At 39.1% G+C, this 18996-nt stretch overlaps 1 protein-coding gene across 10 annotated transcripts in view; it reads left to right on the top strand.

Moving 5' to 3' along the window:
- Nucleotides 1-18996, top strand: part of TRPM1 (transient receptor potential cation channel subfamily M member 1) — a 128503-nt gene that overhangs the window by 71306 nt on the left and 38201 nt on the right. For all 10 annotated transcript variants that reach the window (XM_072043535.1, XM_072043529.1, XM_072043530.1 and 7 more), the window contains 3 exons: nucleotides 15345-15424; nucleotides 15815-16010; nucleotides 17180-17393. In XM_072043535.1, the coding sequence (XP_071899636.1) occupies nucleotides 15345-15424; nucleotides 15815-16010; nucleotides 17180-17393 (490 nt within the window). The remainder of the gene's footprint in view (nucleotides 1-15344; nucleotides 15425-15814; nucleotides 16011-17179; nucleotides 17394-18996) is intronic.

Here is an 18996-nt window from a genome sequence, read left to right as displayed (position 1 = left end):
CTTGTCATGAGTAATCCGTCCTTTCTTCTTTGTCCATTCCTGACCGAGTCTCAGTGAGCTTCTGTTTCCTCGCGGGCAGATTGCTATCGTGTCATTTCTCATCTGTGCTGACATCTGTATCTGTGACATTTGTATTAATGCTCATCCCAAGTTTCAGTGGTTCAATGGTGTCACATCCTGTGAAATATTAGTCATTGGCTCAGGATTTAATTCAGCTGTGAAAAAATACAGGCTCCTCTGAGCTGCAGTTTGTCTAGGTTATGATAACAGGCTGGGCTGGTAAATAGCATTTGGTTCCTCTCAAAGCTCAAAAGTCAGGTCCTGAGGAGATTTTGATATTGCTTTTCTTTTTTTTATTCCTTCAAAGTTTTCTTAGTTACGTTGCATTGTAATTATTGTTCATTCCTTTATGACTTTAACATTTATAGTTTACTGGAACTTTTCAGAGTTGTATTTGGTCTGCTGGACTGTGAGGAAGATGATAATCTTCAGGCATTTTGCCTGTAGTTTTGTTCAGTTCCCGTCTATGTACCCCTTTATATTATAGTTTTGTGGAAAAAATCTGAAATGTTACATCATTTTACAATGCATTTTGGCATTTCTAAGTCCAGTTCCCACATTTCCTATCCGTAAATTTAATTTTGATATATGAATGCACTGAAACTTTTTAAAAATCTGTAAGAGCTTACAGAATGCTTCTATGAAATACAGAAGAAGAAAACAAGGGGAAAAATATTTCTCTTGTACTAGATGTATTAATTTGCTTTTATTAGAGGAGTATTTCAAGACCAGTAAGCATCCGATACAAAATGCAGTCAGTGAAACTTGTTATGTTGTCCATCTGCCTGTTGATTCCACTGATACAGACGCCTTTGGGAGTTACCAGCAGGTACATCAGATCTGAGAAAAGGGTAATGTATTTTATTTTTTGCCTTTTTGTAAGAAAATACTATTAACTACATTCATTAAATGAGCAATTAATTATGTCAGCCTATGTTTATAACTGAGAAAAATGTTTATTTTTACTGTGGTCTCAATTATTCATACATAAATGTAACTGATTACCCTGATAGATCTAGATTGACATCAGTTGAAATAAAACCATAAGAACTCGTTGCTCTTTGAAGATAAATAAGTTGTTTGCTATCAGTGGAGCAAGTATATTTTATTTTGGGAGTGGTAATAAGAACATATGTTGACAGTGAAGGATGTAAATCAAACTGTTTTTTTTGGCATGGACTAATGCCTTTATAGCGTATGTGAAGATACTGTTTAAAAGGATAAAAACAAACTCATCTGTTTGACATTCCTACTTCTTCTCTGCAAGCTTGTGGTTACCCAGTACCACTGGAAACCAAGGGTACTTTTTTCTGAGACAGTCACAGTGAGGACAGCAGAGAGATGCATATCTTTATCCCTTTCCTTCACAGTGCATTTATATCAAGCCATGCCACAAAACAAACTCCAAGGGCTGTGAGCCTTCCCATAGTATGAGTGCAGGCATCCATGAAAATGATCTTTTGTGTAGTGGTATTTTCTCTGAGAATGTCATTTTTTCACTCGTGTGTTATTCCTTTGAAATCTGAATGGACACTTTGGCTGGAGTTGACAGTATTATATATGAGAAATTAAATGCCCATGAGTTCTTCCTCTTCCCATGCAGAATGTGCTCGTAGGCCTTTGAGACAGGAAGCACAGCAAACGGTAGGCTGTTTGCTCTTCACACTGGAAGTGCACTTTTATTAGATTTTAGCAGACTTGGTGCTTTATTTTACACAGTGTACAAGTTCCTTTGTTTTAAGTGGCAGTTTTCCATGCATACACACATGCAACACATAAGAGGAATTAACTAATATAATTATTATAATATTATTGTGCTGTATGTGTGTGTGTATATATATATAATCACATCTTGTGTTACGTGAAATACCATTCAGAACATTCTCATTAGACGATAGGCATCCTGTCAAGCTTTGGCTTTGCTTAAAAGAATCAATCTAAAATTTGTGCTTCAAAATTTACATGAATTGTTTTCTTTTCGCAATAGTAAGTGAGGAAAATATTCTTACTGCCCTTAGAAGGTGTCCTTGATGTCAGTCACCTTAATCTGAACACAGTAGCAGCTGCAGTCTTTTTCTTTTGTCTCAGTGGATGTGGCTTGCTTACTTTTTTTCATCAGTCTCATTACTTAAACTGCAGTGCCAGAGCAGTTACGGTGTTGTAAAACTATTGAATTTGCGTTATGTGAAGATTCAGTGAACATTGTATTTTGATTTTTAAAAATACTGCACTTCCTCAGGTGTACATTTCTATCACTTCTGCTTGAGCTAACAAGTGGAAGAACAAAAGGTACAGGTGTGATGTCTTGAATATTAATTCTTAACCACATTTTGAAGACAAAACATTTTATTTGTATAGATATAACTCACATTTTTGCATAATGGCTTTCTAAGGAGAACTCGTTCATTAGCAAAAAGGAATTTGTTTCTTTTTATCCTCCATCGCTATAGAGAACCCAGGCAGAGAAACTTACCGTGCTGTGTGTCTGAATTCCACTTCTAGAAGGGAGTTCAAGTGCCCAGATACTGTTTTTACTATGTTTTCTGACTTAGATATTTTTGATAATAAATATTTCTTGCTGTTAGTCCAGTAGGTCAACTTTTTCCCTCTCACAGAGGACAATGTGCTCCAGACAGAAGGGTCATCCATAAAGCTAGGATGTCTGAAACGTGGTTTTCACTGAAAGAACATCTGTTGACTTACACATATATCCTCCATGTCTGTGATCAGCTTTTAAGAATGGTGGGCAATAGCTTTGAGCCCCCTGCTTTGCTTGAACGGGATACCAGACAGCTGCTGGTACAACAGGAATTTAAGCTCAATGCGATTTCAGAGATGAGAACTAGCAATTTCAACTTGATTTTGAAACTGTAGAAGAGGAAACTTAAGTAGCTGTGGAGTATAGCTGTGATATGCCCTGTTGAGGTGCCTGTTGAACAACAGTGACAGAGTCTGATCCAGTCTTCTGGATGAAGGCTTTAAGTAGGATATTCCCTAACTAAAGGAATAGTCTGTACTTCCATTATTTGTGGAGTGCTGTATCCCACATGGATTTATGCTTGCTTTCTTTGACTTCACGCTGCTGATAATGTCTGTTGCCTTCTCCAAAATGTATCAGCTCCTTAAACAGAAATGAATGCAAAATTGATTTGCATTGTGGTTTTCCAGAGGTTTGTGTAACTCTTCTGTACTGACATTGTTGTCCCTCATGAAGTCAGAAGGAATTTTGTCTCGTTAGGAAGAGCAGGATCTGGTCCTAAAATAAAGCTGTTACAGCTGCATGCTTTGCTGCTTGGGGCAGGACAGAAGTTGCAGTTGTATCTCTAAAATACTTATTTGTCAGTCACAACGGGATTTATGGTTAGTGTGGTGATCGGATGTAGGAACAGTGAAGTCAGATCAGTTAAGCAGACTTTCCGGCTGCACAATGCAGTGCAGCAGAACAAGGAGTGAAACTGCATTTGGGTCTAAACAGTGTAATTCTTACATGTGGTCCTAGGTGCAGTGCTCATCTATTTGTAGTGTTGGCACTCTGCACAGCAAGGTGGATATTGGAAAGTTAGAGCAGAATAAATAAACTACCTGCAATGCATTATGTCCTTTGCCATTGATAGTTTTAAAGTAGAAGTTGCAGAAGTCCTTTGCAGCAAAGGAATTAATTAAATTGACAAAAGCAACAGAGTATGAAAATGCATGTGATATGTAAAGTTACAAAATGAATGGGTTATTTACAACTTCAGCTGGTTTAGTACAACATTTTTCCTAACTTCAAATTGTTCTAAAAAGGATTAGGTATAATTAATGCTGTATGACCTCCTTTTTTCTTTTTTTTTTTTCAAAGAATGTAGAGCTGTACATCTAATGAGGACCCCTGAAAGGACTATTATGTCCAATTGTCTCAATTATGCAAATAACATTGATATTTTAGCAGAAGGGAGGGGATACTTCAAATTAAAAGTTTCGGCTCCTGCTTTAGCCTTTCTGCAGTGCTGGCATTTTTACAGTGAGTATATCCAATGTTTGAAGAGAGGAAAGGAGGTTTAACAAATTGGAGATTTGGGCACTATCAAAGTAGATTTGTTGTGCCTTGTTCCACCATGAGATGAAAATACCCTCTGGGCAGGGAGATGGGTCATGAGACTTCTAAAGGATTACCTTCAAAGGGAGTCATGAGATTGGTTTGAACAAAGAAGCTGCTCACATGCTTATCATATGAGATTCTCTTCTTAAAGTGGTGGAAACCCATCTCCTTGGGAATTCTCATGAACTTCAGAGAGACTGGAAGTCCTACCAGTGAGATGAGTGAGGAGTCTGAACAGTAAACAGAAAGATGGGACAAGCTCAGAGTTAAATGCAATTTATTTATTCTAGATGTGAATCATCTTTCCAAACTCTGAAGCACTTCCAGTGGCAAGCAGGTAGGACATAATTTAAAATGTGTGTGGTTTTTTTTTTTGTTTCATTCCTGATCATTTTCTGCCTTGATACCTTTTTAGCATCGATATGCATAATTTAATTTTGCGCTGAAGAACTGTGTATAGCAAGCTGTGATTGATTGGAGGAAGATAACTCAGTTGAAATAATAGTACTTTGACTAGACTACTTTGTAGATTCCTCATTGTTTTGAAAGACAAAGAAGCTGAACTACTACTAACGGCAAGAAGGCACAACGAGTTTTCAGGTTCAAAGAAAGGTGTTTCATAACATTTTAAAAGCAGGAAATTGCTTTGGTATGACTGTAATAAGAAGTAGAAATGCCGGAAAAGAGGGATTGGGTGGAAACATCTTACATATTTTGGTGCCTTAGAGCTACCTCTGCAGCAAATGGGATGGAGTTCTGGTTTACTTGTTTTGTAGGTTGAGTCTTTGATTTGTTTTTGTGTTGTTCTTCAGATATCAAAATTTGCCAGTAATGCTCTTTGGAGCTCCCAGTTGGCAACAAGCCTTCTGATAAGCTTCTTTCTGTGTGTGTTTGTTTCTAATTTGATTTCTCAGGGGCTGATATTAGGTCAGGTATTACAGAAGTCTTAGAACAGAAGAGGGAATGGGTTTTGGTGTTTTTTCTTACACCAGTAAGGGCACCCAGTGAAAAGTATTTACCATACATTTATCAGCAGCAACATCACATTTGTATCAGCAATGCTGCTGCTTTCATTTGAAGTCAGGCTTTTTGGCTGTAAAGCATGTTAGGCTCTGAAAGCAGAAGTCTCCGAACTTCCTCACCAAGATCCAACCTACACGCTCTCCCTGGCTCTTCACATCCCACTTGTTCAAATGACCATGGAGCCTGAGAAGTTCTGGCCCGTGTAAGCCTAGCTCTTCAAATCCCAATCCCGAAGAACGCTGCTCCCACCTGCTCTTCTGGCATTCCAGCCGTTTTGCTGGAGGGCACTGGGGTGCTTGGGGAGGGACCTCTCAGGGTAGCAGGAGCTCCAAGAAGATGTATCCTCCTAGTCCCCTGTGGAGCCAGAAGCAGCTATGAACAGAGGTCCTGGCCTGTTTGAGTCTCCTTTAACGCACTCAATTCAGGCTTTACAATTCTGGTACATTGACATGATGTGGACTTGGCTTGGCTCTTCACCTCAGAATCAGAGAATCAAATTTAACTCCGCATATAGAGGAATCTTTACCCCGTGCATTTTGTATCACCCAAGCCAAGAAACCACTGTCTGGCTTATTTCTTGATACCAGTCAAAATCTGTGTGTGGTGTAAGGACATGTAGGTGCATATGTTTATCAATTGCCTCAGAGAAAATTTGAAATGTAGGAGTCCTTTTAGAAGTTTTAGGCATGAACTACGAAATTTTAAGATGTATTTCTGGAAGAAAATAAATCCATTTATTATCATGTTTGAAATTTAATGGTAATAGTTTGAGATTAATTCAAATGGTACATTGCAGTTAATGTTCTAAAGACAAATCCATTGCTGAGTTACACGTAATATTTGAGATCCGTAAATGACACTGTGTATCAGTAAAGGCAGAGTATCTCCTGTGTTTCCTGGATCGTAGCTGTTGAAGTGTGGTCTTCTCTCTCTTTAGAGACAAACTCTGTGTTACATACCGTACAAAACCATCAAGGAACATCACTGGAGATACTGCTCTCTGGTTCTGTTGTACCACTGAATTCTTTTCACTCCCAGGTTTGGTGGTTTTACATGGTATAAGGACTGGACAGAAAGTTGACCCCATTTTCAGAAAACTGTTCTTATCTATAAACAGCTACAGACTCGTTTGAAATCTCCTTTCGCTCTCTTGGCTTTTGTGTTTTTTTTTCAGTCCTAGAGTACTCAAGTTTTCAGAAAGTTCCTGGTGAATCTTGGCAACTCTCGGGTGTATATAATACAAGTGTTTGAAACATACGTATTTATCCTCTCTAGGAAGTAATTTAACCTTTGAGTTCCAGTTTTTCCATAATGATTTCTAAAAGATTACAAAGAATAATTCTGTACAGATCCTGCAGCCCAAGAGTTACAGTAGTTGGAAATACTTTCTTTTTGAAAATTACAGAAAGCAACAGGGTGCAAAATGTGTCTGATTGCGCTGTGGCATATTCTGTTAAAGCTTCCATGCTAGCCAGTGCCTGGAAAGTAATTGCTTCACTGAGTGTAAAATTGCCCACAGCAAGTTGAACATTTTCAACAGTTCAAACTATTTAACAAATTTCCACCTGTGGAATCTTGCTTTCAGGAAAGCCTTATGTGCTGCAAAATGGTATTCATTTCTTAATGAACGGACTGTTTTTTTTTTTATTCTGTTACATATATAGGAGTGTGCATATTCACAGAAAGCAAAATGTGGAGGTAAATATTTGTTACCAGCATCTCCAGATTTTAGGGACATCTGGGATATGCATATATTGTGTTATATTGTGATTATAGAAATTTTACTTAGTAGTCATTTTAAAGTATTTTATTAACATGCTTATCAGTATGCCTTAAACAATGGCGTTATTTTACCACATCTGAAAAATGTTAATATAATAAAGTCTCCAAGTCTACACGTTTAGTGCGCTGTGCATTTGAAGTAGCTCTGATTGGGACGGGGCACTTAGAACATACTCTTCACACAGTGAGATACAAAAGTATCTCACACATCAAGAAGTCATTCTCCTGAAAATATTTTTTCTTCTCATGGTTTCCAGTGTTTCACTGAGAACAATAAAAGGATTTCAAACCATACCATTACATCATGTGTGAAAAATCAGCACTCTTAACTGGTTTATCAGAAATTTTATAGAGGTTCTCTCTGAATTAGTAACTTGTAAACTCTTACAAAGAGCAAAGGAATAATTGTATTTTTAACCTCTTTATCATGTCCCACATACATATCCGTTGCGTGTCCTAACTGTCTTTAAAAACATGCCTAGTAAAGAGTCTTTATGTTAGGGCAGGTAATTACTGCTGTACAGAAGCAATTCCTGAGCCTCTGCAAATCTAAATACCAGTGTTGTCTTTTATCTTCAAACAAGAATTACTAAAGAATTATAGTGGAAAATAGTAATTGCCAGGTTACTTTGGCTTGTATAATGTCAGAGGCTGCTTGCCATCTCTCCTTACTCATCCACTGAGCTATATGGGGCCTCGTGAGAATGTTTGCTTGTAGGCTGACTCCTCTACCCACAGACTAGCATCTTGCTTTGTGTTCCTTACAGTTCTGCTACTCAGGTGCTTGGAGTAAAACTGGAGTGTCTGCCTCAGACTGAAGGTTTTTTGGGAACAGAAAAATCCAAAACAGATCTCAGAAAGGCAGTTAAGTACAGGTACAAGTGTTCCTCATCTCCCCATCATCTAGAACAGGAGGACTTCACAAGTTAGTGAAGGAACTGCAGTAGGTAACAAATTGAGTCTATGCACTATAGTTACCATTTCCTAGAAAATCTCGTCCTTGAGATGTGTCACAGTACAGGGTAGGACAGAGCTGTTGCTGGAATTATTTTGCTGTCTTACAATGTGGTAGGTATGGTGTGTAACCTGGTCACTGAGACTTTTGTTGCATTTTGCAAAGAAAATTTTAAAAAAACAACTATATGAGGTATGTTCTCTGCAGGCAAGCAGTGAGCTGAGCCTTCCAGCTTTGTTCTCCAAATGGTTGGTTGGTCGCTTGGTGCTAGCTGTGCTGGCTGTATGGTTTTGTGCCCAAGCAGCTGCATCTGTCTCGCAGTAGGGCACCGGTGCTCAGCCAGCACATTGCTCTGATGTGCCTCTGTGGACGTTGTGCCAGAGTTGGGTGTATCCAGTCGTGTCAGAGCAACCCAGGTCTGCGGTGATGTTGAGGCTGTAGTTGTTACTCATTTCAAGCCTCTGGGAAAGAGCTGCATCTGTAGGAGACGTGGCAGAATTGTGTAACTTTGGGAAAAGAGAGCTTGTTACTTCCTTTTGTAGTCTGTATCCCTAAGCTAATCCAAGGGGAGAGAAAATGATTGCTCTTGTTCCAGCAAACGTTTACTGCCTGCCTCACCAGCAGGTCAGGACCACAAAGCATAATGAAGACACGAAGCACTGTTTACTGGTTTCCATATCAGCAGCAGGAGTGTTTTCTGGCCTGAGTTTGAAATACCATATGGCTCAGTGGCTCTGCTGTCCTGCCTGTGCTGTGTTTGTCTCATCCACAGAGCAGAGGGTTCCCTGACAAAGCTGCTGGAAGAGCATGGGTAAGTGGGATGAGAATAAGAATCCTGACAAAGGAAATAGTCGTTCCTTTGAAAGAATCTTAAAACTGTCATAACTCCTTTTTTAATGCTATGCTTATTAGCAAACGAGATAGGGAATCCTCTTTGTTGCAGAATATTGTTTGGTACTTCACATTCAGTAGTTACTCAGTAACTGCTAAAACTCTGGTTTGTTGTATTTATCACTGCTTTTGATGGAATTCATGCAGAGCAGGGTTTTGGAAACTTAGCTTCGTTTCTCAGGCCGTAACTGTTTCATAGTTGGGCGCATTATTTATGTCTGGTTCCCTAGTGACATAAGACAAATTAAAAACATAATTGTGGTTTTATGTTTTGTCTTTCTCAGCAATGATCAACTTTTCAGTAAAGGTTTATCAGTTTGTGTGTATCTACAATATTGGCTATTAGCATTTGTCACATAATTTGCAGTATATTTCTCCAAGCAAGAGCACCGTTACTGGAAGGACAGCTCTTCTGGGTAGGGCTGCATTTATTTCACACTTTTCCTAGAACAGAAAGGGCATCTCCCGTAACGTTTTTATTTCCTTCATTTCTTACTGGAGTCCAGTTCCAGAATATGATAACATCCCACGTTTTTAACAGTTTTTGGCCCACCAGTAACATCCTAATGAGCAATGTAGAGATATGGTAAGAAAGGAAACCAACCCCAACAGCCTTGGAGAGCAGAGTCTGGTGCAAATTTGTCAGGATCCTGTGCAGACTGGCTGCATACGAGAGCCCTCACAGATTTCTGAGATGGATCTGAAATGGAAGGATGGTTTGTAGGCTTTGGAAATACACCACAGATATACCCACTCGAAGATTTCTTCAGCTACAAAGAAATCAAGATGTTTATTTCTGGAAAAAGGGAGAACTAGAGAAGAATCAATCTAGGGGTGATGCATCAATATATGTAAATGAGAACAAATGCAAGTACTGCTGGCCAGACATGAGTCAAGTCTGCCTTGGAAGCTGAGAAGCTGTGTATACGTGGCACTGCATATAAGCTAGTGAAGGGCTGGTGCTTTCAGAATTCCCATTTATGACCCTCTGAAAAGGACCTGTCTCCCCAGAAGAGTGGAGCTGCCAACACAGGATAACCCGATCACCTTACAGGGTGACTAGTTGGGTACTTGGGAAAAGTATCCCTTCAAAGTGAAAAAAAATGATGGATAGCATAATTGACAGGTTGCAGTTTACAGAAGCTTAAAGTAGAAACCTCTCTAGGATCAATTTCTAAGGCCCTGGTAACAGAGTCTCTGCAGATACAGTGGTTTATTTTCCTTTTTTCTCCTAATTGTTTATTTGGGGGAGTTCTCATTTGTTGTTGTTTTGTTTTGTTTTCTCAAGTAAAGGCAACTGAATGTGATTACGTGAATGGCATTTACAAAAGGAGTTGTTTCCACCATGAGTGGAATTGTGCTTACATGTGCTCACAGCATGAAGTTCATTCCATCTCCAGTTATTTCTTTCTCACTGTCTCACCAACACAAACATCTCTGCTGAAATGCGGCATGAATATTCCAGTTTAATTCTGTAGGCCATTCTAATTAAATAATTGGGCAACAGAGTTGAGATTTGACTTCCCTGGTGGTGCCATCTTTTGCAGCATATGGCAAGCTGGATTACCAAAAAATGTTGGTAAGGTGATGTGAAAAGGGCTACAGCTGTATGCTCCTATAACTGACAGTCATCAGTCCACATCGTAACGAAACATTGGTGAAAATAATTTGTATTGCTGCAGCAGATGTGAGTGCTGCTGCCCAGCCAGCTCCAGTTTTGTATTGTTCTGTGCTTGATTTAGCCTGCCCCATATTATGCAGAACACATTTGGTTCCCCTGCCTACTCCCCCTTTGCATCTGTGCCCGTGGCGCTGCGCAGCACGCACTGCTGTCGGCCTGCCTCCTTGTCTGCTGCCCAGCTGTGCCTGGTACAGGCAAAGCCTCTCTGGTGTGCAGCAGCTGGGGAGCGTGTGCTCTTTAGTAGGACCCCAGCTGCCAAAGAGCTTTCCTACAAGTGCTCTCTAATGGCCAGATAGGGCCAAAGTCCCACCCTGTGCTGTGAGCAGCAATTCAGTCGTGTCAGCCTGTCCAGCAAGGGCATGTCCCTGTGCAAGGAGCTTTGCTTTTTGGGGAACATGACAGATGAGAGGTCTGACCAGTTAGGTTTCAGGTCTGGTTGGGTTTAGGCTTTGGATGTGCTCCAGCGACACTACAGCTCTCATCCCTGACCACGTTCAGGTCCACAAATTCTTCTGCTTCCTGCGGTAATAATCTTATCGTTCTGATTTTGCAGAGACACTAAACACCCCTGCTGTCCTGCAGGTTTACGTGGCAAATGAGCTTCACAGGTTCTGGTGTCCCAACGGAGCATAGGTTTGTCTCACACCATTTCCAGTGAGTTTGCTCTCCTGTATTAATTCCCACCCTGCATTTTTTCCGGAGGGGCATTGGTCCAGAGCCCACACTGTGCTCTTGCACGAAGCTGCAGTGAAACAGAGCCTGCAGCTCTGCCTCAGTGTACCCTGAAATTCAGGCCCACTGCTGGTTCACTGAATGGCTGCTTATATACGAAGCCAAATACACACAATTCCGTGTTACCTCAGCAGCAAACTGGAGTTGTCTGTATGTGGTGGTAAAGATTATTTCCCTCAGTTGAGTTCCTGTGTGTCTGCAACCTTACGTATGCGTGTTTCTCACCAAACAGTTCGTTTGTGGTATTCCCAGGACAGCTGGTCTTAGTGGAACTAATGATTTTGTTTATTAATGGCAGTTGAAAGGAGATTGTTTGTTTAGGGTCTTGATTTTTATTAACTCATTCATTAACTTATTTACAAACTAACAATAATTTCCAGTCTCTTCTACAAATACCCTCTTTTAATGCTAAGAGGACCAAAAGAATCCACGAGGGGGTAATAAAACACAGTATTATTTAATACTGTTTCCTGGCAATATATTGATTTCTAGGCTGATGACCAAGAATTAGCAGTGGTTTGTTTTTTGTTTTAGGAGACCTGTTGTCAGTTTTCATAAAGGAGAACAAACATTCCACTGAACATCTGAAGTATGCATTTTTTCAAGAACAGGTACCCTGATAAATACATTCAGGATTTGCAGTAATAAGCAGGTTTGAACTTCGCTACTATCAGCAACTTGGGATCTTGCTTTTTTTGTGTTTCTTAGAGGTCAGTGGAAAACACGCAGTATTGTTGGTGCCATTATCTTGCTGGCAGCACCCATTTGTCTGCCAGCCTAATACTCCCACTGGCTCCTGGTCTGAAAACTGTAGCTGATCTGCCGTAGTCCTTTCAGAATTCATCCGTTCCAAGGCTGTTAAAAAAATGCTCTAGTTTTTTCAAGCTCACAAGAGACAGTATGTGTAATTACATTTTCCCTCCAGCAAACAAACAAATTTCATTCTAGAGGAAAAAAAAGTACAGAATCTGTATCAAACAAGTGGGGAAATTGCCCATTTTCTGACGCTGAATGTCTGCTCAAGTATTTGCATCGGATTATAATCAAGCTTTGGTTAAGCAGATTAAACAGACAAAGACAGTGAAACTTCAAAGGCTGACCAAATGTGCTGAGTTTTTATTTCCCCTGATCTGTAATGCCTGCTTTTGCCTACTTCTCATTAGCACTGAAAAAATAAGCCAGTGGAGCATAATGTATTGTCCAACTGGAGAGCCTATAGTGACTGAGCTTTAAACGGGGTTTTTAGGTGTGAGAATAAAATGTGTTGTTTTTTTTTCAGTGTAGCCATAGATAATAGACTTCCTGTGGCAGGGTTTTTAATAATGAATGCTCAGCTGTACTGTAGAGCTCATTTTTGATACCAAGATGCGAAAGCTCCTTTCCAAACACGTATTAAGTCTGTGATTTAATCCAGTGGCTAATGAATTGTTTTTACATGAAACACATGAAATAGGAAAGTTTGTTCTTTGACAAGCTGTGAGGTAAAACGATAATCAATGATGTGGTGTAAAAATCCAAGTTGTTTTGATATTTTTAGCTTACATTTTCCAGTATTCTGCACAGACCGGTTAAATGTGCACGATCTGTGACCAGTGGTATGCTGAAGAGTGCTTCTCCTGAGGTAGGATTGATTTGGGCATATGTGTCTCGCAGTCAAGGAATTAATAAAGACCACACAGAAGTCTAAAATTTTATTCAGACAAAAAATGAATATATTTAACAAGGAAAAAAAAAAAGGGGGGGGGATAACTGATGCAACCTCTGTAACAGGATCCTGCTAAGCTCATTTTATAATGTTAAAGACCATAAGCTAGTACAGCGGGCGTAAGCACTTGTGACATCCTTGGGCAGAGTTGTAAAAGGGCAGTGAATTTGGATACTGTGTGGTTTGGGATCCATTTTTAAAAACTAATGTAATTCCTGTCATACAAAGTGGTTTGGGCCGTCTGAATATTTTGAATTGCCCAAATGCCTGTGAATTAGCCAAATCTGGTTCCACAGAGGAAAACTGCAAGTGTTTGCTCTAGCCATCCACCTCCTGCTATCACAGAGCCTCGTGGAGCTCCCTCTCTTGGGTGCTTACTTCTCTGCCTTGCTAGAACTGCACCTTGATAACTAGACTCTAATGCTATAAAATTAAAATGTTTTCTCAGCTGTTTCTAGTAATATTATCATTAAAATTTGTCATCTTGTACGAACCTGTCCAGAAAGTGTGTAAAAAGAACCTTTGAAATATTTTGGGAACAAAGGCTTTTTAGGTTCATTTGAAGAGAGATTGGATTGAGTCAAGACAGCTGACCATGTCACGCTGCCTTTGGATACTAAATCTAATATCCTCTTGGCTTCAAAATTCGCTTGTGATCAAGCTCTTTATGCTAAATGCCTGAAATACATGCCTCGTCATTTAGGAAACAAGTAACATTGTAAGCTACATATTTTTATTTTTTTTTCTAAGTTCTTAACTCTTCCCTCTCGGGTGAACAATTCCTTTTCAAATGAAACGAGGCAGTTCTGTCTTGGTAAATCAGTAACTATTTCGAGTGGAGAGCAGAAGTGCAAGATATCCTAGACCACTGGCTGTCGAGGCATTCAGGCTGAGAGGCACCTGAGAGAGGCAAATATTAGCTTACCTGGACACATTATGGGCAGCTTTTTTGTGGAGCAAAAGCTTTTATCAGCAATCATGGAATTGGGTTTGCTACTTATTTCAAGTGAGGGAACTTCAATAATCTATTATTTCAGACATAATGGAGGAAATGAAGAAGCCGGACAGGACCCAACAAGTCAGCCAACAAAGGAACTTCAGAGACAGCCTCAGACAAGAAAAAAATAGAAACTGCCACACCCCTCTATTCATCGCGCTGTAGTCTGTGCAGCAGTTAGTCCAGGGATGGAGTGGCCCTCTATTACCAGACAGCCTGACAGAGTTTTCTGCTGACAGAAATCTGCAGATGACTTTAAAGTTTACATGGCATTTTTAGCTTTTGCCTCTGCAAAAGTTTCATTTCACTTTCATAGAGGAAACTAAAGCAATGCACTTGGCATTTGCTTGCTCCTTGAAAAATGAATTCAGACTCTAATTCCCTAATCCAAACTTAGAAGAAGCAACTTTCATCATCAAGGCAAAGTTATCCGTGCCATCAAATTGTGAGTGTACTTTAACATTTTTTATTCCTTTAAAATGTAAGCGGAGCTGCTTTTGAGTTTATTTTTTCAAATTCACTACTAAATATTGTTTAGTATTGCCATCATGATGATACTTTGCCTTGTTGATGATTGCAAGGACAAGCCCTAGAGTTTGCAAGTAAGAAAGTATGGGAAACTTTGGCTTGTAGCTGTTTCTGAACTCACTCCCTTCAGCATTCCCAGGCCTAACTGGACTGCGCTTTCAGAATAAGCTTTCTAACAGCATTGCAGATCCGTGGTTCTGTTCTAGCTTGCCTACAGCTTGTTTTCTTTCTTTTTTTTTTTTTTAATGGTTGCGAGCTTGGTCTAATTAAATCTGGTTTGCAGACCCAGCCAACATGATCCTATTTTGTCTTCAAGGTCATTTTCCCATTCACAGGTAACACCATGCCTGAAGAGTTTGTCCTTTTTCTGCTAAATGTTCTTTCACTTTTCTCCTCTAGACATGTCTCATTTCAGAGTTAAATGCCTTTGGAATGATTGGAACTTGATTTAAAACAGGACAAAATGAGTTTGAGAAGATAATTCATGAAACTGGGAAAGTTTTTTAGGAATTGATTTCTTCATACAAGGAACAGTATTAAAGTGTTGTTTGGATTAAATACTGTTGATGTGTTTATGTCACAACTTATGCTGTTTTTCTGTACTACTTGGTGTCCACTTGCTATTTGCTAAAATAAGAAGAAGCAAATGTATTTTTGGTAGAGTTTCAGATAAACATTGTACTTGCAAGACCAACGTGTTTGTACATAAAGGTTTTTACATATATTCTAGCCTTGATTTTTACCCAAATCATAGAAAATTCACATCACTTAATTGCTTTGCGGGTAGATGTATATGGTGTTTTAAGGTGATTTATTGAATTCAATGCTTGTATTTCAGGACAGGATGAAAATATTACTATATTTGCCCCAGAACTGTTTCATTATGTTTCTTATTTTTTTCCCTTTAAGGGTCAAAAGGCTTGGATAGAGAAAACCTTTTCAAAAAGAGAATGCATCTATGTAATTGCCAACAGCAAAGACATTAGCAGGTAACCTTTGAAATTTTTGCAATAGCCGACAGAGAAGTTGATACTTAGGAAACTGGGCTCTATTTGGGTTTATACAGGTGAAAGTGAGACCAGGTTTACTCATTGCCCTTAAGGTCGTGTTAAAGGGCAACTGAAGTGCAAGATGTGATTGCATTCCGGTTGGCATAGAGCTATGGCATGTACTATACAGAGACGATAAGGCTGTGCAGTAAGGAGAGGCAGTGAGTTGTTAGTTCGTAGCATTGAAGATATGACCTAGACCTGTTTCTGTGAGTCAAGTAGAGCAAGGCATGATAAACTGAAAATCCCATTTCTGATTTATTTGCTTTTTAGTCACAAACCTGTAGTGTGGATACTGTGTTCAAATTTGCTTCAAATTGTAACTTTCAGGTGCTGCTGTGGACAGCTCATTAACCAGCATATTCCACCTCCTCCAAGTATAACAGCTAATAAAAATGGAGAAGAAACAAAGCAAGTGGAAGCTCAACCAGAGAAATGGTCTGTCAGCAAACACACCCAGACATACCCAACTGATGCCTATGGAAACCTTGAATTCCAGGGAGGAGGACATTCAAATAAGGCCATGGTAAGGAGCACAGGCTACTCTAAGATACTCATTTCATATGCTAGCTTAATAAGATTCCAGCTCACATAGTACATAATTCATTGAAAAAAGAGGGAGTCTCTATTGCCTAAGAAAGGTGTGGAGAGGATGCTCAAAAAGAGAAAAAGAGAAGAGGGAAGAAAAAAAATAATATTGTTCTAGAAAGCACCTTATAGTGTCTTGGGGAAACACTGTCACTGAAGTTACTGTCAGTAAATATCACCTGGGGACGCACCTTAGTGCCTAAGGTTCTATCTGTTTGTGTTAGATTTGTTAGCTCGTGGGCCAAATAACCCAGAATGGATATAGATGTTGTTTTAAGGTTTGAGTTCTGATAAAATCAGAAATTAATCTAGCTTTCCTGAGAGAAGAGCCTTCATGGAGCTGGAAAACGGACTTTTCAGTTTCCTTAGCAATGGGTAACAGCAATTGAAGCTTTTACAAAAAATCTCTTCCTGTTTTGCATCTCAGATCCAAACCTGGATTTGTTCCTTTGCCTATTTGCTTTCTTATCTCTCCACTGAGACTGTCAGTTGAAACAGTCATACCGCAAGAGCTTGTCTAAAATACATGGGAGAGCTTAATGATTTTTGGTGGTAGTTGTTTTTAAAACAGAAATATGCCCAAGTCTGTTTCATAGCTTTGTTTCATAGAGTAGTAGTTTGAAAGGAAATCAGAAAGGCAGAACTAAACTGAGACTAAAAATCATTGCTGCAGACATGGAAATGGATGTCAACAGTGAATGGGATATATGTAGCATAGGTTTCCTATTCTTATGAGTAGAAGACTGCTTCTCTTTGGCAGTCAAACCAAGATTTTAGGAGTGACACCTTCCAGACATTTTAAATTGGTAGCTTCCAACAGGGCAGATTTGTAGTAAGAGCTTAGGATCACTCACTTGCAGTCAGTTTTGAAGGGAGGGAGAGGAAAGTGGTGCTTTTAAATCATGAAGTGAATGGTAAATTCTGAATAGCAAAATGAAAGTTTTCAACCTATTTCTTTTAATCATAAGCAGTAGGTAAATTTAAGGTGCTGCTTAATAATTGTAAAACTCTGTCAGGATGGGTGGCTTAATGTAACCATTCTGTGCTTAGTCAATGGACAGTTTATGCGGCTGACAGGGGGATAATATTATGTGTTGGTCTTTGCAGTATATCCGTGTGTCATATGACACCAAACCAGATTCTCTGCTGCATCTCATGGTGAAAGACTGGCAACTAGAATTGCCCAAACTCTTAATCTCTGTCCATGGGGGGCTCCAGAACTTTGAAATGCAACCAAAACTGAAGCAAGTGTTTGGAAAAGGTCTGATAAAGGCTGCCATGACCACTGGAGCCTGGATTTTCACTGGAGGTGTTAGTACAGGTAAACTATTCCCAGAACTATTAGTTTACTTAAGAATTCATTCATTCATTTTCAGCTACTATTCTTTCCCAAAGGCAGAAGATTTAAGTCTACGTGAATGAGTTATTAGCCACTAGACCAAAAAAAGGAACGCTGTAGCAAGGAATCTACGACTAGATGTGGTATTTTGTTAATTCTCCTCATAGTTAAGAAATCTTCTACTTTGAATTGGCCTAGTTTTAACTTCTTTCACTGTTGGTTTTTTTGTTTGTTTGTTTGTTTGTTTTATTATTATTATTTTTGCATAGGTTTTTCTCTTACTAGAAGTCTATTTCCTGTGCCTGTTTTTATACACAGTGTTTTTATCAAACTACAAAGGCTGAGTTCCTTAAGACTGTCACATTTTTCCAGTCCTTCAGTCTTTATAACACCTCTGCCTTGAACTCTCTTTTTATTTATTTATTTAACAGTTTTCTTAAATTTTAAATGCTGCAATTTTTGGTACAGTGCTTGATGAAGCTTTTAATCTCTGGAGTAAAACATGCTTAACATACTGTCATCTTCCATTTGACGCTTCCTTGTTCATGCAGCCAAGGACTGAACCGTTAGGCTGTGTGATCTGTCTGAGAGTTAGTGATCAGCTGATTATCCATCCTAAATGCCCTGTCCCTGAGTCACTGTCTCCCTGGATCACCTATTGCTATGAATACCCACACTCTGACTTGTAATTATATGAGGTATTTATTCTTAAAGGAATTATTGTAAATTAATGATCTTGAAACACAAATCTGTAAGTTGGGTGTAAATGATGCCACAGTAGTTGGAGACATTGTGATCTCCTGTTTGTGTTTTCCTCCAGTCTTCAGGCCACCTGAAAAAGTTCCGTGTCTTTGTTTCCTTTTTGACCATATCTAAAACATCATGTGTAGCGTAACTCCAGATAACCCCACCGGAGGTTTTTAGTATTTCTCATGGATTCTCTCAAAAATGTGGCGTTGATTTGATGTCCAGAATTTGAAAGATGCGTTGAAAGATAGCTGCACCGATGACTCGTTATATACTGTCATGTTCGGAGACCAGTTGGTTTCTAATTCATTTCTCTTTAATATGAATTGTAAGTGATCTTCAAAGAACAATCAGGTGCAGATTTTCATTATAATATTTCTAGGCCACTATCCTCATGAAATAAATCTTTGTATTACCTCTCAGAAAGCTATGCAAGATAAAAGTGAGCTCCTTTGACTTTACTTTTACAAGAAAGATATAGTGTCTTTAAGGGAAGGTGATGACTGTTGTTCAGAATAATTTTGGAGTGGAAAAACATCTATTAGATAACCCTCATGCTTTTTTGCTTGCTTAGACCCCAAGTTTGTAAACTGATAGTATTCCATATGTGTTCAGCATTGTGTACAATGAATGGTGTAATTCCATTTACTGGTGCAGATTACACTGTGGTAAGTTAAGTAACTGGATAAGTTTTCCAAATGCTTGAGTGAATTCAGAACAAGGATGTGAAAAAAAGTAATATTTAAACAAAATATAAGCATGTGTTTGTCTGCATTGCATATTTTATTATAAAGAACAGTTTAGGTAGTGAAAGTAATGCAGAAAAGTAGGGAGTTCA

This window comes from Anas platyrhynchos, chromosome 11 (assembly GCF_047663525.1).
Source record: "Anas platyrhynchos isolate ZD024472 breed Pekin duck chromosome 11, IASCAAS_PekinDuck_T2T, whole genome shotgun sequence".
Taxonomy (NCBI): Eukaryota; Metazoa; Chordata; class Aves; order Anseriformes; family Anatidae; genus Anas; species Anas platyrhynchos.
The sequence above is the reverse complement of the archived record's forward strand: the minus strand, read 5'-3'. Positions and strand labels throughout refer to the sequence as shown.